We start from the raw sequence: 24,223 nt of genomic DNA, 5'->3' as shown, positions 1-24,223 counted from the left end.
TCACACACTACTCCTCGCCCCTACCCTCATTATTTCTCTCCCCGTCTATGCCGTCCTTCTCCCTCACCGCGTACTTTTCCTGTTGCTTGCTCACCAGTTTGATTCTCCTCCACCTGCTCCCCTATGCTCTCTTGCTGATTCTTCTCCCCACCCCTTATTTGCTTCCTACGCCCCATGCTTGCTTCCCCCACTGCCCGAATTGCTTCACGCTCATTGGTCACCCTGCAGTTCTACCCTTACCCTGCCACAACTCTACACCTCTACCGTGTTGCTAATAGAAAATAATGTGCCGCCATGTTCTTGTGCCTTTTTTTGAAGTCTGTTTTCTTTAGCCACGTGACACAACATCGGGAAAGCTGTACAGCATAGGAGAAAACTATTGACAAAACCAATAGCAGCCAAAGGCGAAAACTGTTCAATTTGCCAATTAATGAATTTGTTTTAAAACATGAGGATGTTGAAACATCCAAAGCTGTTTTAACATACTCATGTTTTAAAGCTGTCTCTCGGTCAGATCCCAAAAAATGCATTGTTTATATTGGCCTTCAAATATAGCATTATCCACAACTTTCTTTTTTATTTCTGTATAAATGAATCCGATTTTGAACTTGACGTTTTATCATTGCTGTATCGTGTCTCAACAGAAAATTAACTCGTTGAGTTGTGAAGGTAGGGTTGTATATCAATCATCGTCGACTATTTTAGCAAATGGATGCACTGGCCCAAACACATTCTTGAATATTTTATTTACTCTCTATTAACTGTCAAAGCTGAGGGAAATTCCCAATTATTATTGTAAAGCTAAGTATTAGCTGTCTGCCAGTTTTGTTTGAGAACTGGGTGCCTGTGGTGTAAGCTTGCATATGCAGCATCATTAGATCAGATCAGGCATATGTTATATCTATCCACATCAAAGGCATGCATGAGTCCTCTCTGTCTGGCTCATTTCTTTCTAGTCTTGTGTTTGCATGATAAAAAGCAAAGTTGATAGAATTGTTAATCTGTTTTATTGAAAGTTTAGAGAAGGAAGGCCTTGTTTTGCAGTAAGTCTAAAAACTGGGATGAAGGCTATACTGTATCCCCTTTGTAAGTTTTGTATTCCATGAATGTATACATTCAGTGATCTTCTCTCATTCATATAGTCTAACATTTAAGAAAGCTGTTCTTTCTTCACCCACATTGAGTGAATGTATGTCTTTATTTATTATTTTGAATTAGACCCTACTCTTTAATCCCGCCAAGCCATTCTCCAGAGGTGCAGGCAATCAGAATGCAGATGTAGATTTGATGATTGACTGCTTGGTTTCCTGCTTTCGAATAAACCCTCACAACAATCAGCACTTTAAGGTAAAATTCAGTATGTTTAAGCTAAAATATCGTTAGAAATAAATGCAATTTACTATTAAGTGAACTGTTGTTAATTTTGTTTTGAATATTGGCCATTCAAAAACATCCAGACATGAAATTTCATAATTTTAAATAATTTAAAAAGTAACTTTCCTGTCCAGTTTGTACCTACTGAGCATTATGGGGATGCCAATTGTACTTCAATCATTAATCTAGTGGTCTCTTAATAATTTTGTGCATGTATTTTTCCTTTAGAACTTTTTAAAGTGCCAGTGAAAGTTGGCACAAAACTGCAAGTGTTGTTTTGAGCAGCAGACCTACTCTGAACTAGATTGATTGTCACAGGCTATCATAATGGTCTTCAATATTTCAGAAGGAAAATGTTTTCATTTTCATTTTCAACAGCAGCATTAATGATTTAACACGCAGTGTCTCTCTAAAAAAAAGTCTTAAAGATATTTGCCTTCATTGCATTCACTGCACTTAACTGCTTGGTACACACCCTTGGTCATGAATGCTTTTAAATTGGAGAACACAGCAGTAGTAGCACAATATCCCATCTCTATTCACCTAAAATCTGCTTTGAAAAACCGTCTACTGGCTGGCAGAACAAATTCCATAGTTTGAGGAATGTCTCCTAATGGGCGTTTGTGGTGGCCATTTAGTAGCTATTGAGTTTTCTGATTAGTTACGTAGTCTGTATTCTTCTGGTACTGCTAGGTCTACCCCTGTACCCAACATACATTTTCTTTACAGCCTTGCTTTCAGGTTTAGGATGTCTTCTTTTGCCACTCTTCACAACTTCTTTTGAAAGCATTGATCAATGGGCAGACATAGAAAACTTGACCCCTGGACCCTCAATAAACCAGCACAGATTTCACAATGATGTAGCCCCGTGCACCTTCATCTGTGCTAAAATGTTTTGTGGTTGAAAAAGTGTCGTAGCTGACAACGTTGTGGTGCTTAGTACATTCATATCGCTGTTCCAAAAGTTGTGATGCCACTGCAGTGAAAAAATAAGCACATTTCTTTCGTCCCTTCTTTGTGGCAAAGACCTTAGATGGCCTTAGTGGTCTTTTTTGCAGTGTGAACCTTTTCTAGATTTCTATGCTGCACTCTGAAAGAGATTGAAATAGAGGAGGAGTTAGTCTAAACAATTCAACGCCTACCTCTCGATTATTATAAATGCTTATTCTGATCTTGCCTTAAAAATTCTATACTAAGTTAACTGGCTCTGTTTTTAGGTCTCGCCTTACCCAGCGTATGTGCTGTTCTGGCGAGACTTTTTGTGAGGGCTCAAAAAAGTGCTGCCATGGCCAGTCAAGAGCTACAGTGCATGGGCGCGGGCGCGCGCGCCGCTTTTGATTGCGATCACTTTCGCGGCCGCTTTAATGTTCTCCGTGATCGAATTCTTTTTTTTCTCTTCTGTTTATTACTGCTCTGTAGTAATGGTGGCACCCGTGCTTTAGCTTAAACATCTTAGGCTAAAGTCGGGTGCTGAGATTGCTTCAAAAGTAAAGAAATAGACAATTCTTTACTTTTGAAGCAATCTCGGCTCCCGACTTTAGCTTAAGATGTTTAAGCTAAAGCACGGGTGCCGCCATTACTACAGAGCAGTAATAAACAGAAACCTGCATTGGCATAGCCAATAGGTCTCGCTTTTTGGACCTTATAAGTATTTAGTTATGCAACTGTTGCATGGCTAAACACTTGTAAGGTCCCAAAAGCGAGACCAATTGGCTATGCCAATGCAGGTTTGGACTTGTGCTTTGTTTAATTGTAAATGCATTTAAGCTAACCCCACCAATGTGTCCTCGTTCATGGTGGAGAAATCTCTTGATTAATACAGGACCTCTCACTTCAAGAGTTTGGCTCAAGAAGCTTTCTACATATGTAGCGAACTGTTTCAAGAAAATGCTGCGAGAACCCTTTTATTTTACCACCTGCAGTTATTGATCCCTATACCAATATCCTTCATTTTCCTGCGGTGTGTTCATGTAAATAGCAAGTTCTTTACATGAGCTCTTTACAGGGTCTACTTCCACCCTCCCCCATTTCTCTTTCAAGACAAAATCTGTTATTCTGGGTATAGGTTCTCTTGTTTGTAACCACTGAAATATCAATATGGTGCTTCATTGCACTTCTGAAACATCAATATGGTGCTTCCATGCACTTCTGGGCTCATAGCCTTGTACGTCATGTAGAACCTTACACCGGCATGAGACAGTGTCATCTTGATCTAGCGGTTCACTGAGATCCGATTAGGTATTTACAGAAAAAGCCTACAACGATACCATCTTAGCTGTAGAACTCCACCATGAGATGGTAACACCAAATGTTTAATAGGTTGCCTTTGAGCTGGCTCAGATTGTGTTGTGAAAACGCACTTCATATTTCATTGAAGCTCTATAATCGAAGTTCGAATACGTGTAACGGTGTATTGTCAGCTTCAGTGTGATGTAATAATGACTCTTTATAATCATTCTTGAAGCCAAGCGAAAACCTTAAAAAATTAAGAATTTCAGATCTAGACCTTGTTAGCAGTACAGTGCAAATAATGTGAATCTACAAAAGGTCAAGCTGCAAACCATTGATTATAGGTAAGTAAAGTTGACCTGTACTGTTCACTTAGCATTTGGAGTCCAGATATAAACTAACACAAGTAAAACTAACTGGCTGCTCTATTAGAATGAATGAACACACTGGATGGGTCCTTAACGTTCTCAAGTGAGGCTCGGCATCCTTCTCTGATATTACAAATGTGTTGTTAGTCATTTTAGGTATTGAAGAAATGTATATCTCCATTTTATATCACAAACCACAATCTTTCTCAGATGCGCCAAATTTGAATATGTGGGAAGCCTCCATATGCCTGGACATTATTTGTCAATTCAGTTAATATTTAATACAGTCGTCTATGGTTGGATTCACGTGGCAAATTTTGCATCCATTGTCCCATAATTGTTTGTTTGAATTATGGCTGTTATGAACTACGTGTTCTAATGTTAAGAATTTTGGCTCATTCATCCAAAGCTGGAGTATACTGTTGATACCCCTAGGCTTTCTCCCTTGCAAGGCAGGTGAATTACTAGATACACCACATGAATACACTGAAGTTTTTTGTGACAAATTCTAATGAGTGATACCTTTGCATAATTGACAACTAATGGGGTTTTGTCAATGTTGAGTGTATGGAGTCTTCTCTTGTGGGGGTATTCCCAAGCCACCATATAATATATTATTACCTATTTAACTCTACAGTGATGCAGAAGAAGTTCCATAAGGTATATGATTTCAGAACTCTTGACCTTTTATTCCATGCATACTGTCCTTTGCAGTCATGTTTGCCAAATTGTTGGCATTAATTCGCTCACCTTGATTTTAGTGATGCCTACCTGGCTTAAAAGCCTTTCTGACTTAGACATTCTGCTTTTGAGACTGGGCGAGCATTAAAGACTGCAAAGTTGTTTTAGGTTTTTCTCTTTCAAGAAGGATACATTCACTGAGACCCAAGCAGACACTGCAATATAGAAAATAGGTGAAGGTTGAGCTATGAAGGCCCAAACTTTTAGCTTGTAATTTACATTGGAGGTCCTCAATACATTCCCAGGTGCTTATGATGCAGACACCAGGCTATGGTATGCAGCTTAGTTATCAATTTGAAGACGAGATAACGAAGAGTATATTGATCTTCCTGCTTATCCTTTCATAAATAATCTTACTTTATCTCCCTTTTTGGATGAGGGTAGTCTCAGGTCCTTGTTATTAATGTTACTTTATAGCCCTCCCTCTTTAAGAGGTGTGAGGATGAGGAGACCGATCCTTTAAAAAATGCAAAAAAAAAAAATGTGCATGCCTCCTTGCTCTCCTTTAACACAATTTGAGGAACTGACAATATGGCCAGAGTGGCACCAAGTACACCAAACCTACTATTCCAGATATGCCTAATTGGTTACTATACTGTGTTCTACTTTAGAGTTCCACGCTATTTGCTAGGGATATTTCAAATATGAAAAATCTTCTGGCGACTTTCGCTCACTACTTTTTTACTAATATATATTCTTCAGGTTTGTAGAGCAGAAATCCCCCTATTTATTCTTTTACTGATTGGTGTGTTGCTCTTTTGGGCAAATAGTACCTGAAATTGAAGTGGATTGTTTTGGGATAGAATATTGTTGCTGAGAGGGTGTTTTTTCATCATATACATAGAGGTTAAAGGAACATGTTACTGGTTGTCCCATCTCTTGCCACAGTACATAAATACAATGTCAGTCATGTATGTGTTGCTAGGTATAGCTCATTAGGCTCAACAGAAGCTTTGTGTCTTCTTCCATGGTCCGAGGGAATACAAATAGTGAAGCTATAATAACAGTCGTCAAGCCCAGCTTTAACAGAATGCTCATCTTTGTGTTGAGGGGGGATTGTGCACATTGATGAAAGAGTTCGCCGCATGCTGGACAGTGGTGCTAACGTGCAGTGTGCTGTGTGGGGCAAGGTCTCAGTGTATGTCTCGTGTGACACCACCACGCCTCGTATATCCCTGTTGGCTGGAATCGTCCGGGTTGATCGTGGCTCATGGGACAGGTGCTAGAAGAGCGAGTGAACATCGTGCTTGCGGTCCCCTAGGGGAGTTTCTTCTCGGTCTTAGCTTGTACCGCGGCCAGGAGCATTTCCCAGCGGTCAAGTCCAGTGGCGCTGTGCTGTCACCCCATTTGGCAGAGCGCCTGTCTCGCCTCTGGTCCATTTTCCTATGTCCCTTAGCCACTGCTTAATATCGGGTTGGGGTGGGAGAGGGTGGCGGGTTACTGAATTCCACATCATAGCTATGGTGCGTTCAGATAGGACTAGATCTAGGTCTATACATTTGTATGTTTCTATGTTTCGGTGGGCAGGGTAGGAGGTGAGTTTTACTGTCTGGTTCAATATGTCTGCCCATGATTGCTTGTAGTGTGGTCATTAGGTGTGCCCAGAAGCATGCAGTTGTGTCGCAGGTCCATACCATTTGTATGAAGTCTGAGTAGTGCGCTAGGCATGTGTCTGAAATGTCGGGAAACATCTTAGCCACCTTTGCTTTGGGGTCCAGTACATTTGGTGTAAATGGTTACGTTGAGTGAAAGTGAAGCGTGGGTTTCTCCTTATACTTTATAGCAAACTTGTTCCATTCACTATACAGGCCTCAAAAATCATAACAATTTTACTAGACATGCAGGTTTAGTGACTCAAATATTATTCTCAACCTAATTGTAATGCTCTTGACCCATAAACTGGTTTCACGTTGTGATCCTGGGCAAATATTTAATAAAAAAAAAAAGGGCAAATCTATTAACACAAATTACAGAGGGCTCTAGATAAAGTCCTATCTCCATCTATACGTAGCTTATTATATATATATGTGTCAGTGAGTGTAAGCAACTCCGTCAACCCAGAAGCAGTCACTCGGTCACCTTTGCTCTTGTATTGCAGTGGCTTCGTTTATTAAACAGTGCCCATATTTATACTGTTAGCACTTTACTTGTGCAAATTTCAGGGCTCACAAAACTTTAATGAATCGAAATTCACAACTGCGGCTGTTAAGTTCGTGCTATATAAAACCCTAAGGATAAATAAAAAACATTGCCATTTACAAAACATAGCATACCAAAACACAACACAACACAACAAAGCATAGCATAACAAAACAAAACATAGCATAGCATAACAAAACAAAACATAGCATAGCATAACAAAACACAACAAAACATAGCATAACAAAACATAGCATAGCATAACAAAGCATAGCATAACAAAACACAACAAAACATCATAGCATAACATAACAAAACACAGCATAGCAAAACACAACAAAACAGCATAGCATAAGAAAACATAGCATAGCATAACAAAACACAACATAGCATAGCATAACAAAACATAGCATAGCATAACAAAGCATAGCATAACAAAACACAACAAAACATCATAGCATAACATAACAAAACACAGCATAGCAAAACACAACAAAACATAGCAGAGCATAACAAAACATAGCATAGCATAACAAAACACAACAAAACATAGCATAGCATAACAAAACATAGCATAGCATAACAAAACAAAGCATAGAATAGCAAAACATAGCATAGCATAACAAAACGTAGCATAACATGACAAAACACAAAACATAGCATAGCATAACAAAACAAAACATAGCATAACAAAACAAAACATAGCATAGCAAAACGCAACGTAGCATAGCATAACAAATCATAGCATAACATAACAAAACACAACAAAACATAGCATAGCATAACTAAACAAAATATAGCATAGCATAACAAAACAAACATAGCATAACAAAGCATAGCATAACAAAACACAAGAAAACAGCATAACAAAACAAAACATAGCATAGCAACACACAACAAAACATAGCATAGCATAACAAAACACAACAAAACAAAGCCAAGCATAGCATAACAAAACATAGCATAGCATAACAAAACAAAACAGCATAGCAAAACACAACAAAACAAACACAACAAAACATAGCATAACATAACAAAACAAAACATAGCATAACAAAACCTAGCATAACAAAACATAGCATAGCATAACAAAACAAAACATAGCATAACAAAACATAGCATAGCATACACAAAACATAGCATACACAAAACATAGCATAGCATAACAAAACATAACATAAGAAAACAAACTTGTGCAAATTTCAAGGCTCACGAAACTTTAATGAATCGAAATTCACAACTGCGGCTGTTAAGTTCGTGCTATATAAAACCCTAAGGATAAATAAAAAACATTGCCATTTACAAAACCTAGCATACCAAAACACAACAAAACATAGCGTAGCATAACAAAACAAAACATAGCATAGCATAACAAAACACAACAAAACATAGCATAACAAAACAAAGCACAGCATAGCAAAACACAACAAAACAGCATAGCATAAGAAAACATAGCATAGCATAACAAAACACAACATAGCATAACAAAACATAGCATAGCATAACAAAACACAACAAAACATAGCATAGCATAACAAAGCATAGCATAACAAAACACATCATAGCATAACATAACAAAACACAGCATAGCAAAACACAACAAAACATAGCAGAGCATAACAAAACATAGCATAGCATAACAAAACACAACAAAACATAGCATAACAAAACATAGCATAGCATAGCATAACAAAACGTAGCATAACATGACAAAACACAAAACATAGCATAGCATAACAAAACAAAACATAGCATAACAAAACATAGTATAGCATAACAAAACATAGCATAACAAAACATAGCATAACAAAACACAACGTAGCATAGCATAACAAAACATAGCATAACATAACAAAACACAACAAAACATAGCATAGCATAACTAAACAAAATATAGCATAGCATAACAAAACAAACATAGCATAACAAAGCATAACAAAACACAAGAAAACATAGCATAACAAAACATATCATAGCATAACAAAACATAGCAACACACAACAAAGCATAGCATAGCATAACAAAACACAACAAAACAAAGCATAGCATAGCATAACAAAACATAGCATAGCATAACAAAACATAGCATAGCAAAACAAAACATAGCATAGCAAAACAAAACAGCATAGCAAAACAAAACAGCATAGCAAAACAAAACAGCATAGCAAAACACAACAAAACATAGCATAGCATAACAAAACATAGCATAGCATAACAAAACACAACAAAACATAGCATAACAAAACAAAGCACAGCATAGCAAAACACAACAAAACAGCATAGCATAAGAAAACATAGCATAGCATAACAAAACACAACATAGCATAGCATAACAAAACACAACAAAACATAGCATAGCATAACAAAGCATAGCATAACAAAACACAACAAAACCTCATAGCATAACATAACATAACAAAACACAGCATAGCAAAGCACAACAAAACATAGCAGAGCATAACAAAGCATAGCATAACAAAACACAACAAAACATAGCATAGCATAACAAAACATAGCATAGCATAACAAAACAAAGCATATCATAGCAAAACATAGCATAACAAAACAAAACATAGCATAACAAAACATAGTATAGCATAACAAAACACAACAAAACATAGCATAACAAAACATAGCATAGCATAACAAAACAAAACAGCATAGCAAAACACAACAAAACATAGCATAGCATAACAAAACAAAACATAGCATAACAAAACATAGCATAGCATAACAAAACATAGCATTGCATAGCATAACATAGCATTGCATAGCATAACATAGCATTGCATAGCATAACATAACATAAGAAAACATAGCATTAAGTTTGATAAACTCATAGTAGCGGGCTAGCTAGCTTTAACGGCCAGTGAGTGTAAGCAACTCCGTCAACCCAGAAGCAGTCACTCGGTCACCTTTGCTCTTGTATTGCAGTGGCTTCGTTTATTAAACAGTGCCCATATTTATACTGTTAGCACTTTACTTGTGCAAATTTCAGGGCTCACAAAACTTTAATGAATCGAAATTCACAACTGAGGCTGTTAAGTTCGTGCTATATAAAACCCTAAGGATAAATAAAAAACATTGCCATTTACAATGTGAATAGCTCCAACAAACACAAGACCTTTTTCAAAGTACAAAACATTGCCATTTACAATACCAATAGCTCCAGCTCCAACTAATGCGAGACCTATTGCATTTCCAATGCTTGTTTACAATGCGATAGGACTCGCGTAAATACGAGTCCTATTGCATTTGTAATTGCTTTTTTTTCCATATCATCGCATGCCTGCATTCGCACTTTCTTTTGCCTGACCTGTCCAGACTCTCGCATGCGCGCGATGCTTTATATCGTGCGCATGCGCGCCAAAAGTGTTACTCTGTAGTGCAGCAGCTGCCTCCGGCTCGGCACGCAGTGACTCAAACCACGTTCAACTGGCTGGCTGCAGGATGCAGGCCTGTTTGCCTCACTTCTCTTCAGAGCGTGTGCCGAGGCCCCGTGAACGAGCCCCTGTATAACCAGCCATCCTTTGACACCAGACACTCGCCCCGATTGTGCTAACAGAGGTTTAATGTCTCTCGCATGGGCGGAGGCCGCTGGTGACTGATAAGAGATCTTAAAAGGTGGCTGGAGGGGTTAGTTTGGGGACAGCGGGGCCCGGCTCTTGTGATAAGAGAGGTAAATAGGTCCAGTGAAAGGGGTCGCCTCTTCAAACAAGTGTTAGCTGCCATCTCTTATTGGGTCTTCAGTTAAAGAACAGACCCCCACCTCTGAACAGAATAACAAAGTTAACAGCCCCCTTATATTTATTTATGTAATATCTTATGTAGCATCGACTCCGCCCAGCGGGGCTTCATAGCGCAGTTAGACGCACTCTTAAACACGGGCGGTCAACCATTTATTGATTGCTGTAAACACGCTCCTAATGCAGTTGAAATCAGTTTTGCCTTTCTTTTAAGAAACCCGTCCTAAACGCTAACAGTGTGCTAGTTTCTTTGTCTCAAAACTATATCTAAATAACTTTAAAGTGTATATGAGAGCAAGCGATAATCTAAAATAATTTAAACATTTATATATTTCTAACTGTAATAAACGTATATTATGGTAAATATATTTTCTCAAAATCGCGTTGGGTGCGATCTCCTTGCACGCTGTGTGCGCGATTGCCATGTGACCTTAAAAAAAAAAAGCATTTGATTAGTTCATAACATTTCCCATTGTAGCATTTGGAGAACGCCACCCATTTTACGCCACCCATTTTAGTAATTCCCTCTACAGCATTTGATGAGACACACCTTCTGCTTAGAGAGCTTTTTAGAAAGCTTTTTGCTATATACACATATCTTAGGTTTCTTCAAGAGAGGGGAGAAAGGCCCCTATCCCTTACTCGCCAGGTATTAAGCGTTGGTCAAAAGGTGCTGGTTCTTGCCCGATGACAGGGGGAGACCCCTATCCCCCTAATTTTAGCAAAAGTTCTGATGGTTTGTCTAGGCAAGATTGATATATTTTAATTCTTGGAGGAACAAATTTGTTCCTCCAAGAATTAAAATATATCAATCTTGTCTAGACAAACCATCATACACATATCTTACACTACACATAACATGCAACCATCATCTTCCTCAATATTGATGGTCTGTAAAGTAGCCTTCCACCTGTGATAACCATGCACCTAAAAGTTACATAACCAAAGTTTTCCCCACTGCCAGAGGTAACATGGTTGCATACGCTGCCCACAGCACAATGTAATCTGGTACGGCCCAGGGGCAGTATCATGCATAGATAATGAACACACGTACACAGATAGATAGTTGAAGTGGGTACGGGCACGTGTGCTCGACTCCTTTTTATTACCAGGGTCACATATACAGTGACGTGTGTCCTGAATGCGTGTGGGGTGAGTGTAAACCAGCCCTCAGGGAATGGTTGCTGCTAGCATCAACTACAACAGTAATCATTGGATCACACACACAGATTTAATAATAAAAGGGTCAATAGTTTGTGCTGCAGTAAGGTTGGGACAGTAGATGTGAAATAATTCACCAAAGATTCTATCGTAAAAGAACCATAACTTGCAGTATACTGAAATACAGGCAGTAGATCTGAAATAATGCACAAAAAGATTGTATCATAAAAGGTCCATCAGTTCTAGTGCACTCAGATAGCCACATCAAAAGCATTCAGCATGTGCACAGCCAGCGATGATCCGTGCTGCTGGCGGGCTGTACTAGGAGCAATGTCAGTTGCCTACAGGACTGCATCATCTGCAATAGCAACTCGATCTGAATTGTGAACACTGCTGTCTGCACTGTAGGCCAGAGAGAGCGGTCAGCAAGGGCCCACAGCCACGTGGCATTGACTTGAGCTGTCCTGTTTGTAGTACACGAAGCAGCAAAAAGCGTATGTGGAACCTGCGATAAATACATATGCCTAGTGCGGACAGAGCGCACTGGAGGAATGTCTTTTGCCTACAGGACAGTGTCATCTACAATAGCGACTCGATCTGAATTGTGAACACTGCTGTCTGCAGTGTAAATTGAAGGCAGTAGTCAGCACAGACATCCATGAATACTTTTTCTCACTTCCTCTTCACAAAATACAACAACATAACTTACAAAAAACTCTGCAATAAATAAATCAAAACAATTCGAATTGCGATCTCTGAATAACAGTCTACAGTGTGGACAGCAGTGTTCTTTTCCACTACCAAGAAGAATTTGGTCATTGTACTATACCTATAACTCGTCTAAAAAAAAGTTCTTCAAGCAAGTATACTAAAAGGATATTGTGTATATTTCAATAGATGTTGTAGTTAGTTGCCTACTGGATTCTGTAATTTAACAATCACTATTCGATCTGAATTTTGAGCCCTGCTGACTGCAGTGTAGGCCAGAGGCAGTGGTCATTAACGCCTCACAGCCATGTGCTGTTGGATTTTGAAGCACGGAGTTGGTTTCACCTGATCGGAGGGGGTACACAGAAATCAGCACATACTTTAACGTCTGACATCCTCAATCATAGAATCAAGACCCCGTTTCACTGTTCGGACCTGCTGCACCGCGGTGTACTCCAGCGACTGCAGTCAACCAAGCCCAATAATCATGTGCAGCAGTTAGCTACGGAAGCACAGAGTGTGATGCACCTCAACGGAGGGAGTTCTGTGAAAACCAAGCAGCAGGTAATATCGGACATCGTCCATTGTGGGATCAAGACACCGTTCCACTGTTGGGGCCTAGAGTTGGTTGCACTTGGTCGAAGGGAGTACTTTCATCTTCACTGACAGATGCAGTTCTAACATCGTCCATTGTGGGATCAAGACACCGTTCCACTGTTGGGACCTAGAGTTGGTTGCACCTGGTCGAAGGCAGTACCTTCATCTCCACTCTCAGAGGAAGTTCTAACATCGTACATTGTGGGATCAAGACAACATTCCACTGTTGGTACCTGTTGGACTAATGTGTTAGTATACACACCACTCCACGGTGCCGGGCCTCAGGCTGGGCGCTGTGTGCCTGTGTCGTGGTAGCCAGCATTGATCTCAGAAGCCTTCCCAGCTCGCAGACCTCGGGCCAGGAGCTTCCGCCGGCACGTGGTGGGCCCTCTTTCACATACGACTGTTTCAAAAGGTGAACTGTGGGGCATATGTGCGTCGCAGCGGCCAATACAGTTTCTGGGTACCAGCAGGCTGAGAGCATCATTCACGCACCCACCTTCGCTCACGGCGTCAGCCTCGTGGCGGTGTACGCTGCGCAGACCCGGCAGACACGTTCGCCATTCCGGAAGACAACCACACCCAGAGAAACATGCCTTCTATTCATACCCCTACGCTAGCCTTGCGTACGACGAGCCAGCCCACTACGCTAAAGATTTGGGGGGCGGCGAGGGGGCACGTACGCTCTGTTTTCGTAATCTTCCCTACTGACTGTACTATCATGGTTGCGTCCACTGTCCACTTCACTCAATAGTCCATTAGTGTATGTTGACATGTACATGTCTGTGCTCTGCATACTCCAGTCTCTCCGGCACATCCCATCAACACTTTGAATTGTATACTTTTATAATCGAGAATCCCTTGCCTCCTTCGCACATTCTTTGCTCCCATCTCTCCCCGCATTCTGCATTGTGTGGCAGAGGTGCCATACCATGTTTGGTTTGTGTACATGGCTAGCCACGGTTCCCGCAGTACGTAGTGTAGTGTCTGCAAGGTGTACATGTTGTTTGTCATTTTGTATGCGATTATATAATGTAGCATGTTTATTCACGAGCAGTGGTTTCTCCCATTTACATATCGCTGTCTTAAAGAGGATACAGAAGTTTTTCTCACAGGTGAAAAGTGTGACCACAATGTCAGTCATTCATTACTATGCAAGAATTTCCAACTGCATGACGCTTCTAAGCTTATAGCCCCCAATCTTGCGTGCTTTCTTAAAAGCACACCAACTCCCACAATCAGACCAACATTCCCACAGCTTTCTAACAGCAGTTATCTGGTTCTTAATAACATAGACCGATATGGAATTTGAGCTGGCATACCGTATGTCCTTACTGTTTCAAACCGAGTAACTTCCTGTGGCAATGTCTATTCCCATCCACACAAAGTAACTCCCGCAGTTCAACTTGGCCTTCAATACCTACTTTGAAAACAGATTTAATTAAAGTGAGCAAACTGAAAGCGCTTTTGTTTCAAACAGAAGTGTCCCTCACTTCTGCAAAACAAATGTATCGACTGCAGATAGCACGAACTTCAAGTAAAATACAGTCCCTTTTAAATACGAACCTCCCATTACACTTTGTGAATTGTTACACAATTTTCAACACATCTGACACTCCAGATCTGGCACATTTTTTTAACACGGTCTCCTCCGGCCTTGTCACAGGCTTTCAAACTGTTTTTGGTATAATACCAGACTTCATTCATTCAATCATCTCTGGAATAACAGGAACAGTGCCCATAATTCTCACTCTGTGTGCGGCCATCCTACTACTATTTTTGCTTGTAAAAAATGGCTGCGCACCCTGTGGTAACAATCATGTCCGACAGAATACGCTTCTACGCGAACTACATCAATACCGTGAAAAAATGGAACAACTTTTCGGCTGCCTGCCTCTTAACTATTATCGGAGCCAGCTACAACATGATATTTATTTACACATATGCAATCTGCGTGCAACCATCTTTTTATTGCAAAACTTGCCCATCCGACTGGCGAATGGATCTATGCCTTGCCAACATCCCTACAATCGCTCCCGATATCCAGCAGGTAATGGAGTATCTTGAAAACCATGAACTTGATTGTACGGGCAGTGGAGCAATGGCGGATGCAACGCAAAAAGGTATCCTGGCGGAATGGGATTCCTGCGCAGCCGCGACACTTCTCCTGCAATGTGCGACCTTTGACAACATCGCAGATTGCCTGCCAATTCAAATTGCCGCTCCAACATTCGAGGAACATTACTGTCCCTTCGAGGATATGAATTGGATTGCTTCCCTTTTCTCACACAATGGCAACAATGACCTCTTGGGACATTACACATCTCAAACCGCTGAAGAACTTCTGGACTGCAAACTCCAAGAATTGTAAGAAATTCACGTTATCCTTGGATTAATTTTTTTCCAACTTTTTTGACTTTTTCCTATACAATCTTTTAATACACTTCAATTGAAATATTTTCATATAATAACTTTCTAAGTATACTCAGGCATTTGAACTCTGTTTTCATTATTGCCCCCTACGTCGCCAGCCTAACCAGGGATGGGTGATGTATGACCTATGCAAATAAGCTATTTACTTGCTAAATTAGCCTAAACATGACATCCATTTTGAAACCATGTCTATTCTTTGTGCACTCGTCTCTCTCCCTGCCTGTTATTCACGAAGCCCTTTCACACAAATTAGCTCATCCTCAGCCTCTGCTCACAAGCTGGCGATCAAGATCAAAAAACACGACATTGTTTAGGAACTAGTTGGCACAGTCTGATAATCGTATCCTACCTTTATTTTCATTATAGAATTTACTCATTCATGTCTAATAGCTATTGTTTATGTCACATGGAACTGTAACATGTAATGTGCAATTCACTGATGCAGCAGCTTAGGTTTGAATACAGCAGAAGCGGTTGGAGTTTGCCTCAGCTCGATGCCTTAGCTCTTGCACAAGAATGTTTTTTCGAAAGGGCTGAAGACAATAATGTATGGTTTGACGAGAAGGGTACCGAATGTGCTTCTGAGAAGCGCAATGTTTGTGTTCCTCCTCAAAGTTCTGATGTGAGTAGAACTATTAAAAATTCTGACACACATCAAATTGAATCTACTGTAGAAGAGGTTGCTGACTGTTCTGCTGTTGATAATTTTGTGTTACAAAAAAGGAGTTCCAGGGTACCCAAGAAGTTTGATGATTACATTTTGGAATAATTTTTTTGTTTTTGTTTTTTTTGTTAAAGGATACATGTGGTAATCGTATCCAACTTTTTATTTTCATTATAGAATTTACAGTCATTCATGTCTAATAGGTATTGTTTATGTCACATGGAACTGTAACATTTAATGTGGAATTCACTGATGCAGGAGCTTAGGTTTGAATACAGCAGAAGCGGTTGGAGTTTGCCTCTGCTGGATGCCTTAGCTCTTGCACCAGTGGGTCCATTTATGGGACTTAAATAAAGACACTCTTTATATAACTTTCAGACTCCATCGCTTTATTACACACAGGCATTTTGTTTTCTTAGACACACCTGATTTCACCATTTGTCTTCTCTGGCATTGCAACATTTTGCATTATATTCTTCACGATTATTTCTTTATTGCTGCTTGCTAAAACACTGCATTCGAGTCTTCACACCGGTAGGGGTGAGTAGTTCGCTTCCCACTCCCTGTATAGTATAAACGCATACTAACACTACTTAAACAGGTATGCTACAGCGGCCAGTATCCTACAGTGCCCACAGCCCATCACTTTACAGCAGTCAGCTCATGGCTTAGGCTCACCGTTTGATCCCTGAGTCTTCAGACCGGTAGGAGTGAGTAGTTTGCTTCCCACTCCCGCTACAGTCTAAACGCATACTAACACCACTTGCACATCTATGCTACAGCGCCCAGAGCACATCAGTTTACAGCAATCAGCTCACGGTTTAGAAGCACGGTTTCATCCCCGAGTTTACCGTCACCTCACCTCAGCACCATCTCACTCTGGGCAAAACAGCACTTTCACACCGGTAGGGGTGAATACTTCGCTTCACACTCCCTGTATAGCACACCCTAACCACCCCACAGAGCTCACAGTGCTCCTACCCTCCTCTTTCCTACTTTTTTCACCCTTTTTTCCCCTTACTCGCTTCAACGGAATCACAAAATGGCTGCCAACACTTCCTAGTTGCAACCGTTCGCAGCCAATAACCAGCAAGCTCAGCCAATCAAATGGCAGAATTCCCAAATATCGATATCTGTAAATTTCGATATTTCTCCAAATCTACAGAACGGATTTACACCAAATAATCAAAAGCGTGCTTTCTAGACCAAGACCCTTCTTTCTGCCAAATGTGGGGTAATTCCGTTCACCCGTTCGATCTGTAGCCTTGTCTGAAGTTTCCTATGGAAATTTCATGGAGAAAACACGTTTTGGGACCCCCCTTTTTTCTTGAGCCCCCCCTTGACGAAACACCCCCACACTTTCTATATAGGAGCTGATATGAACAAAGAATTAGTTTGGAAAATATCATGAAGATTCATCAAACAACGCCAAAGTTATAAGCAAAACAAAAAATGCTCTTCCTATGGAAACTTGGTCTTAACTAGAACTACCTACTGGCGGCTGCCAGTAGGTGATATATATATATATATATGTATATGTATGTATAACCAAAACTAAAAAAGAGATTGGAGAGAGAATGATAAAGCACGAGGACTAAATTAAGGCTCTCAAATACGCAAGAGATAAAACCGATTATGAGTTGGGACAAGTTTTCACGTTCTCGCGCAAATATGACCACGCCAAGAAGAACAAATTGGGAAATCCCAATCGTAACATCACGATACAAAGCAACGAAACTGCAGCAACTGGAACTAGCGAGGTAGGATCAGGCTCTGAAACAGGCTCGCTCACTAGTGATAATGATTCAGGCGATGGCATGCTCAGGGCACAGAGAGCTGGAGAACCAGTTACCATTCTTAGTCCAGCAGAGGAGCCACATTTTTTAGCAGAGGACCGCCTGCAGATGCTGCGGCCGTGGATCGCAATATTCCTCAGGCAGAAACAAACGGAGGAACACGCGGCGCCGCGAAAGGCGCCAATGCAGGAAGAGGAAAAACAAGGAAACTGTGGCGCAGGAGATAACAACTGATAAAAACACAGTACTCAATCTCTCACAACTCACATTAACCAAAGCAGAAACACAAATATTAGCCCTTGGATTATCGTATTGCCCAGAAAGCAGCTTCAATTATAGTAAAACTCGGAAGCTCAAACTACAGAAATTCTTTACCATTAAGAACGGCAACACACAAACCACAATGGCTGACACTTCCATTAATACCACTTCCAGCAATCTTTGCAATCTCCTGGCTTCAGATGCAACTACCATGCTCACTATCAGTGAGCTTAATAATGAAAATTATCAAGAGGGAATGTTGCCCAACAGCCAAACTCCCACACAAGAGAGACTATCTGATCTCAATCTTACTGCACCTAGTGCCGGCATCAGCCCTTTCAAAGCCAAGTCCAAATTTTATCCTATGGTGCCCAAGGATGCCATAGACATTTATCACAAAAGAGTAATACACGACATCAAGAAACTGTACTGCAAAACCAACCACAGTAAATCTAGATCTAAACATCAGAATGTACAATATGAGAAACTCATTCGCAAATTGAGAAACAATAAAGACGTTGTGGTTAACATGTCAGAAAAAGGAGGCAATGTGGTTATCTGGCCACGTGAACAATACACTCAAGAAGCCCTTAGACAACTGTCCAATGAAGATTGTTATGCCAAAACCACCCAGGTTGAATATCAAAAAGCCAAAGACACCCTCAAAAAAGAACTTATGAGATGGAAAAGGCAAGGACTCCTCTCCAACCAAGAAGCCAATTTCATGATAAATGATTTTCCCATCATCCCTACTCTATATTTAATACCCAAAATTCATAAAGAAATGAATCCTCCACCGGGCAGACCCATCATCTCTGCCATCGGTGGCATCAGCGAACATATCTCCGATTATGTAGATTATTTTCTACAACCAATTGTGCAATCCCTCCCCTCATACATAAGAGATACAGGGGACTTCTTGGACAAAATCCAAAACATCAAATGGGAAGACAATTTACTGCTAGTTGTGATGGACATTGAGTCGCTATATACCAGCATAGACCACCATGCCGGTTTAACTGCAGTAAAATATTATTTGGACAAAAGACCTCTAGCCTGCTACAATCATAATATGATGCTTTTGGAAATGGTCAAGTGGTGTTTAACAATTTTTTTATGTTTGACAACTATGTGTATCATCAAAAACGGGGCGTGGCTATGGGAGCCTGCTTCTCTCCCAGCTATACGTGCTTGCACGTGGGCTGGTGGAAGGAGCAGGTTCTCATGGGCACTTTCTCTAAAACATATGAACAACATGTATTGCATTGGCTCAGATACATTGACGTGTTTTTTGTTTGGAAAGGTGACCAAGAAAGTGTTGAAATATTTATATCTGAACTCAACAACAACAACATTAATCTTAGGTTTACTGCACACATTAGTCCGTCCATGGTCGCATTTTTAGACACTACTATCTATGTATCTGACAATCAGTTGGAATCCACCTTATACAGGAAACCAACTGCTGGCAATGCCACTCTCCACGCCACCAGTTCTCACCCCAACCATCTCATCAGGAGTATCCCCTATGGGGAACTCCTCAGAGTCCAGCGCATTTGCAGCACTCAGGAGGAATATACAAGATGTTCCCAACAGGCACTTGCCAGATTCAAGGCTAGGGGGTACAGTGATAATATCCTCCAGCAAGCTACTGATAAAGCCGCTCTCAAGGCTAGAGAAACTCTACTGAGTTCCAACAAGAGAATTGATGTACTTTCTGGCGCAACTGACCCATTGGACAGCAATGCACCCCGTTTAGTTACCACATACAATCGGCAACATAAACTACTCAGGGCAATAATTAATAACAACTGGCCAATACTCAAAACTGATGCAGTTTTAGTGCCCAGACTCTCGACTGCACCCAATATCACTATCAGACAGGCGGTCTCAATGAGAAATCAATTGGTCAGCAAAAACCCAGAATATACAATAAAGGGGACTTTGTTGCAACCTGTCAAGGGGTTCTTCAAATGCAGGGCATGCAAATTTGGAGTCAACAGAACTCATTACAGCACTCCATTCAGTTCCATACCAGTCCAAATAGGTGGTCACTATAATTGCCGCACAGAATATGTGGTTTATGTACTCACTTGAAGTTGTGGCCTCAACTACATAGGCAGCACTAAACTTCAGGTACATGCTCGAATTTTGTAGCACCTAAGAGCCATAGTCAACAACGACACCACCTACCCGGTGGTACGGCACTTTAAATTGGTACATCACAATGATCTTAGCTGCCTCGCATATTTTGTTATTGATGCCATCCCCAAACTCAAACGAGGGGGCAACAGAGAACGCATGTTGAAACAACTAGAGACACGATTCATAATGGAATTAGATAGCAAGACCCCACTTGGACTCAAAACCACGGAAGACTTACATAACTTTCTATAAGATGCAATCCCTGAATTACACGCTTTGTCTATATCAGGATAGTCCTTCAATCATGATTAACTACACTCTTACCATCATGTTGGCATTCAGTTTTGCCTCGCACAACATATATGTTTTTTAATTTTTATGTTAGCACTTCCCAAATATTTTTGAATATGATAACTTTATAAACAACATTTTTTATATAAGGTTTTTATATTCAATTCATTTAATCGTGCATATAGATTTCATTGTCTAGAATAACTTAGCAATATTTTGCACATTATTTGCACTCAGCACTTTATAGCTATATTTGCACTTTTCGCACACATGCACTTTATTTATTAGGATTAACCGCATGTGATATTATTCATTAGATGGACAACATGGCATATACCAATATGTTTTTATCTGCAGCTTTTTATCCTATATTCAGGCTCAGGATCAGATAGCCTCAACTCATCAATTAATACCATCAGCATATGTTGCATTTGATAGATGATCACTTCAAAAAACGGCATTTATGCATTTATTTTCTAACTTTTACATTGCATCAGTTATGATATTGCATTTGATTATAAGGCCTCTTTATGAACGGCATTCATGTTTTTATGACATGAGCAATTGAATTTATGGGACTAATATTAATCAATTAAGTATTTGATTTAAATATTGACTTGCAAACATTTTATGTTGCTTCTGCAATTCGATTTGGCATATGTAACCTAGTCTGTTTTTCATTTAAGGAAAGAATTCTTTAACATAGTATATTTTCCATGTCTATGCATCACGTGACACGGGTGCTATCAACTTAAACACCTTGTAAAGCCAGCTTCATGTGATCAAGGCCGTTTTACTGGCCGAAACGCGTCATGGCAGACAGAAGGGAGTAAATAAAGAATTACCTTAAGCACAGACGAAGAGGAGTTTGTGCGTTCATTTTCGCTACGCGCTGCGTGCTGGCAGTTCATGAATGCTTCAAGTGTGTATATATATATATATATCTCTCTATATATCTCTCTCTATATATATATATCTCTCTATATATCTCTCTCTCTCTATATATATATATATATATATATATATATATATATATATATATATATATATATATATATATATATATCCATATTGTAGGAAGCTGGCTCTGTATATACTATAGCAAAGTATAGTGTGCACAGAGTCCAGTGGAACCCCAAGGGTAGGCAGAGGTTAAAGTAGATAGCACCTTATTCTCTATTTGTGGTAGTGTGGGCGAGCAGTAAGGCTTTATCAGAGGGTAGTGTTAAACATTTGTTGTGCAAACTCAAGCAAGAAATGATGTCGCACACTTAAAGACTGACCTCAGACCAATTTGCTTGTATCAAAAATATTATATAGCTATTTTATTTCTAGAACCAAGCTAGGCCTGGTGCATGTAAGTGAAATTTTACTTTGCAAGATTTATGCAGTGATTTACAGTTGAAGGTAGATTCAAATGCAGCAGGTTGATTTACAGGTAAGTCAACAGTTCGAAATTACTCTTCAGTTACAGATTACTGTACACGTTACTTCTTGGATAACTTTTTAAGTTACTTTTGCTAATCAGTGTGATATGCCTAGTTAGCGCACAGAGACATTTTTCCTGACAAAAGGTAAGTAATTCAGTTTTTACACAGATGCAGTTTTCCAATGTTTCATACAAACCAACTCCACACTTAAAAGAATTTTCAAGGAAAAGCATGTAAGTACTTGTTTGTGGGAGTTGGTATTCTCAGGTTAGAAACAGGGTTTCTCCAGGGTCAAGGATGCACTCTCAAAGCACCCTCATCGGCACTAGGACGGCCAGGTGCAGAGTACTGAGGCCCAATGTTATCCAATGGGGGATAAGGGGCCTCCAGTTGGTTGCTGCTCACAAGCAGGCCACAAAGCTCCTGGTGTTAGGCTCAGGGCAAAGTGGGATCCGAGTTAGCACACAAAGCACACCTGCAGCGGTTCTGGGGAGGCTGGTTGGAGGGTGCTATTTTCGCGGCAGGTGCCCTGTTGATTTCAGTGGGGTTTCTCCGGTTGCAAAAACACTGCAGGCTCGGAGACGAAGATCTTCTGGAGATGACCACTGGTTGGAGAGGTAAGTTGGGATGCCTGGGGATGCTGGGACACCGTCGGTTGGGCCACCCAAGGCGTAGGAAGTTGGGTGCAGGGATGTCTTTAGGTGTCTGTTTTTTCTTATCAGCCCTGTTCGCGGTCAGGAGGATCCTCCAGAAAGGATCTGCAGGCGTGGATTGGAGATTCGAGGCAGGTCAGCTCACCAGATCCCAGGTCAGGATCGCTAGGGAGACCTCAGAGTGGTGTTGGGCCAGTCGAACATGGGCCGTGGGCGTTGGGTGCAGACCCGCAGATTTGGCCGGAGCCAGACTCTGTGGGTGAGCAAATCTGGTGCTCACAGGAGACCAGTCTTGGTTTGGGAAGGCGGGGTCGCTCCACCGGGTTCTTGGGGGCTGTTTGCTGCAGGGGACACAGGGATTTCGCTGGAGCAAGTTTGAGGGGGAGGGGGGGGGGGGGGGGACAGGCCGGTAGGGCTGGGGCTAAGTCAGTGGGCGTCCTCCTCTTCTTAGTTCAGCACGGCTACTTCGGTCCTTCTTCTGCTCTCTTCTAGTCTGTTCTTGTCTGAGGAGACTAGGTTCAGAGTTGCCCCTAAATACTAAATTTAGGGGCGTTACAGGTACGAACAATGGATCCATTTCTTGGGGTGGGTACACCCCCTATTATACTGCCCTCCAGTTGGGGGCGGGGGCATATGCCTCTCTCTGTTTGAATGCAAGATAGCTGGGACTGAGAGTTATGCTTCACCTCGCCTCCCCACCTGAGGGATGGGGTTGGCAAAGGTGGGCACACCTCCCTTGCTCACTTAGTTTTCCCACAAATTCTCCCGCCCAAAGTGGGGGTCAGAACCAGTGGGCCCAGTTGCTGGAAGCAGCAAATGGCTGGGGTAGCTTGTGAAGGCAGCTAGCCTTTGAAGCTTCCCCTTTGTGGATCCTGCCCATCTGGGGGCGGGGGGGGGGGCGAGGAGAGGAGGCTTGGCACCTTGTCCCAGGATGTGCATTGTTTCAAACCCCCGAGAGCAGCAGGCTTTTGACCTAGGGGTCCAGAAACATGTCTGGTGGTGGCAGCTGGGGAGCAGCAACTCTAGAGTTAGGTCGTTTTTCAGGGGGCATGCTTAAGATTCCTTCTGAGTGGATTTTTCATTAAATCCCACACTGGTATCGGTGTGGGTTTAATGTGCTGAGAAGTTTGATACCAAAACTTCCCAGTTTTCAGTAAAGCCATTATGGTGCTGTGGAGTTCGTAGTGACAGACTACCAGCACCATATACTCTTAATTGCCTTACTGCACTTACAATGTCTAAGAAGTGGTTTAGACACTTTAGGGGTACAGGGCTCATGCACCTCGACTCTTCACTTTGTTCTGCCCCAAACGTAGCCTGCAATGGTGAGGCTATATATATATATATATATATATTATCTCCTCAGAAGCCTCCTCTGGCTACAGTGCCCTTGGTACCTATGGTAACATTTACAACGGACTTGCAATGTGGCCAAAGAGTGCCAATTGGGTTGGGAATCAATGCAGTTTAGGGAAAGAGCATATGCC

The 24,223-nt window shown here is 41.0% G+C and overlaps 1 protein-coding gene across 12 annotated transcripts in view; it reads left to right on the top strand.

The window, feature by feature from the left end:
* NF1 (neurofibromin 1) overlaps nucleotides 1-24,223 on the top strand; it is a 1,956,660-nt gene that overhangs the window by 513,231 nt on the left and 1,419,206 nt on the right. For all 12 annotated transcript variants that reach the window (XM_085649550.1, XM_085649547.1, XM_085649544.1 and 9 more), the window contains exon 10: nucleotides 1,219-1,347. In XM_085649550.1, the coding sequence (XP_085505676.1) occupies nucleotides 1,219-1,347 (129 nt within the window). The remainder of the gene's footprint in view (nucleotides 1-1,218; nucleotides 1,348-24,223) is intronic.

Source organism: Triturus cristatus, chromosome 3_2 (assembly GCF_964204655.1).
Source record: "Triturus cristatus chromosome 3_2, aTriCri1.1, whole genome shotgun sequence".
Taxonomy (NCBI): domain Eukaryota; kingdom Metazoa; phylum Chordata; class Amphibia; order Caudata; family Salamandridae; genus Triturus; species Triturus cristatus.
This window is presented reverse-complemented; position numbering and strand designations above follow the sequence as displayed.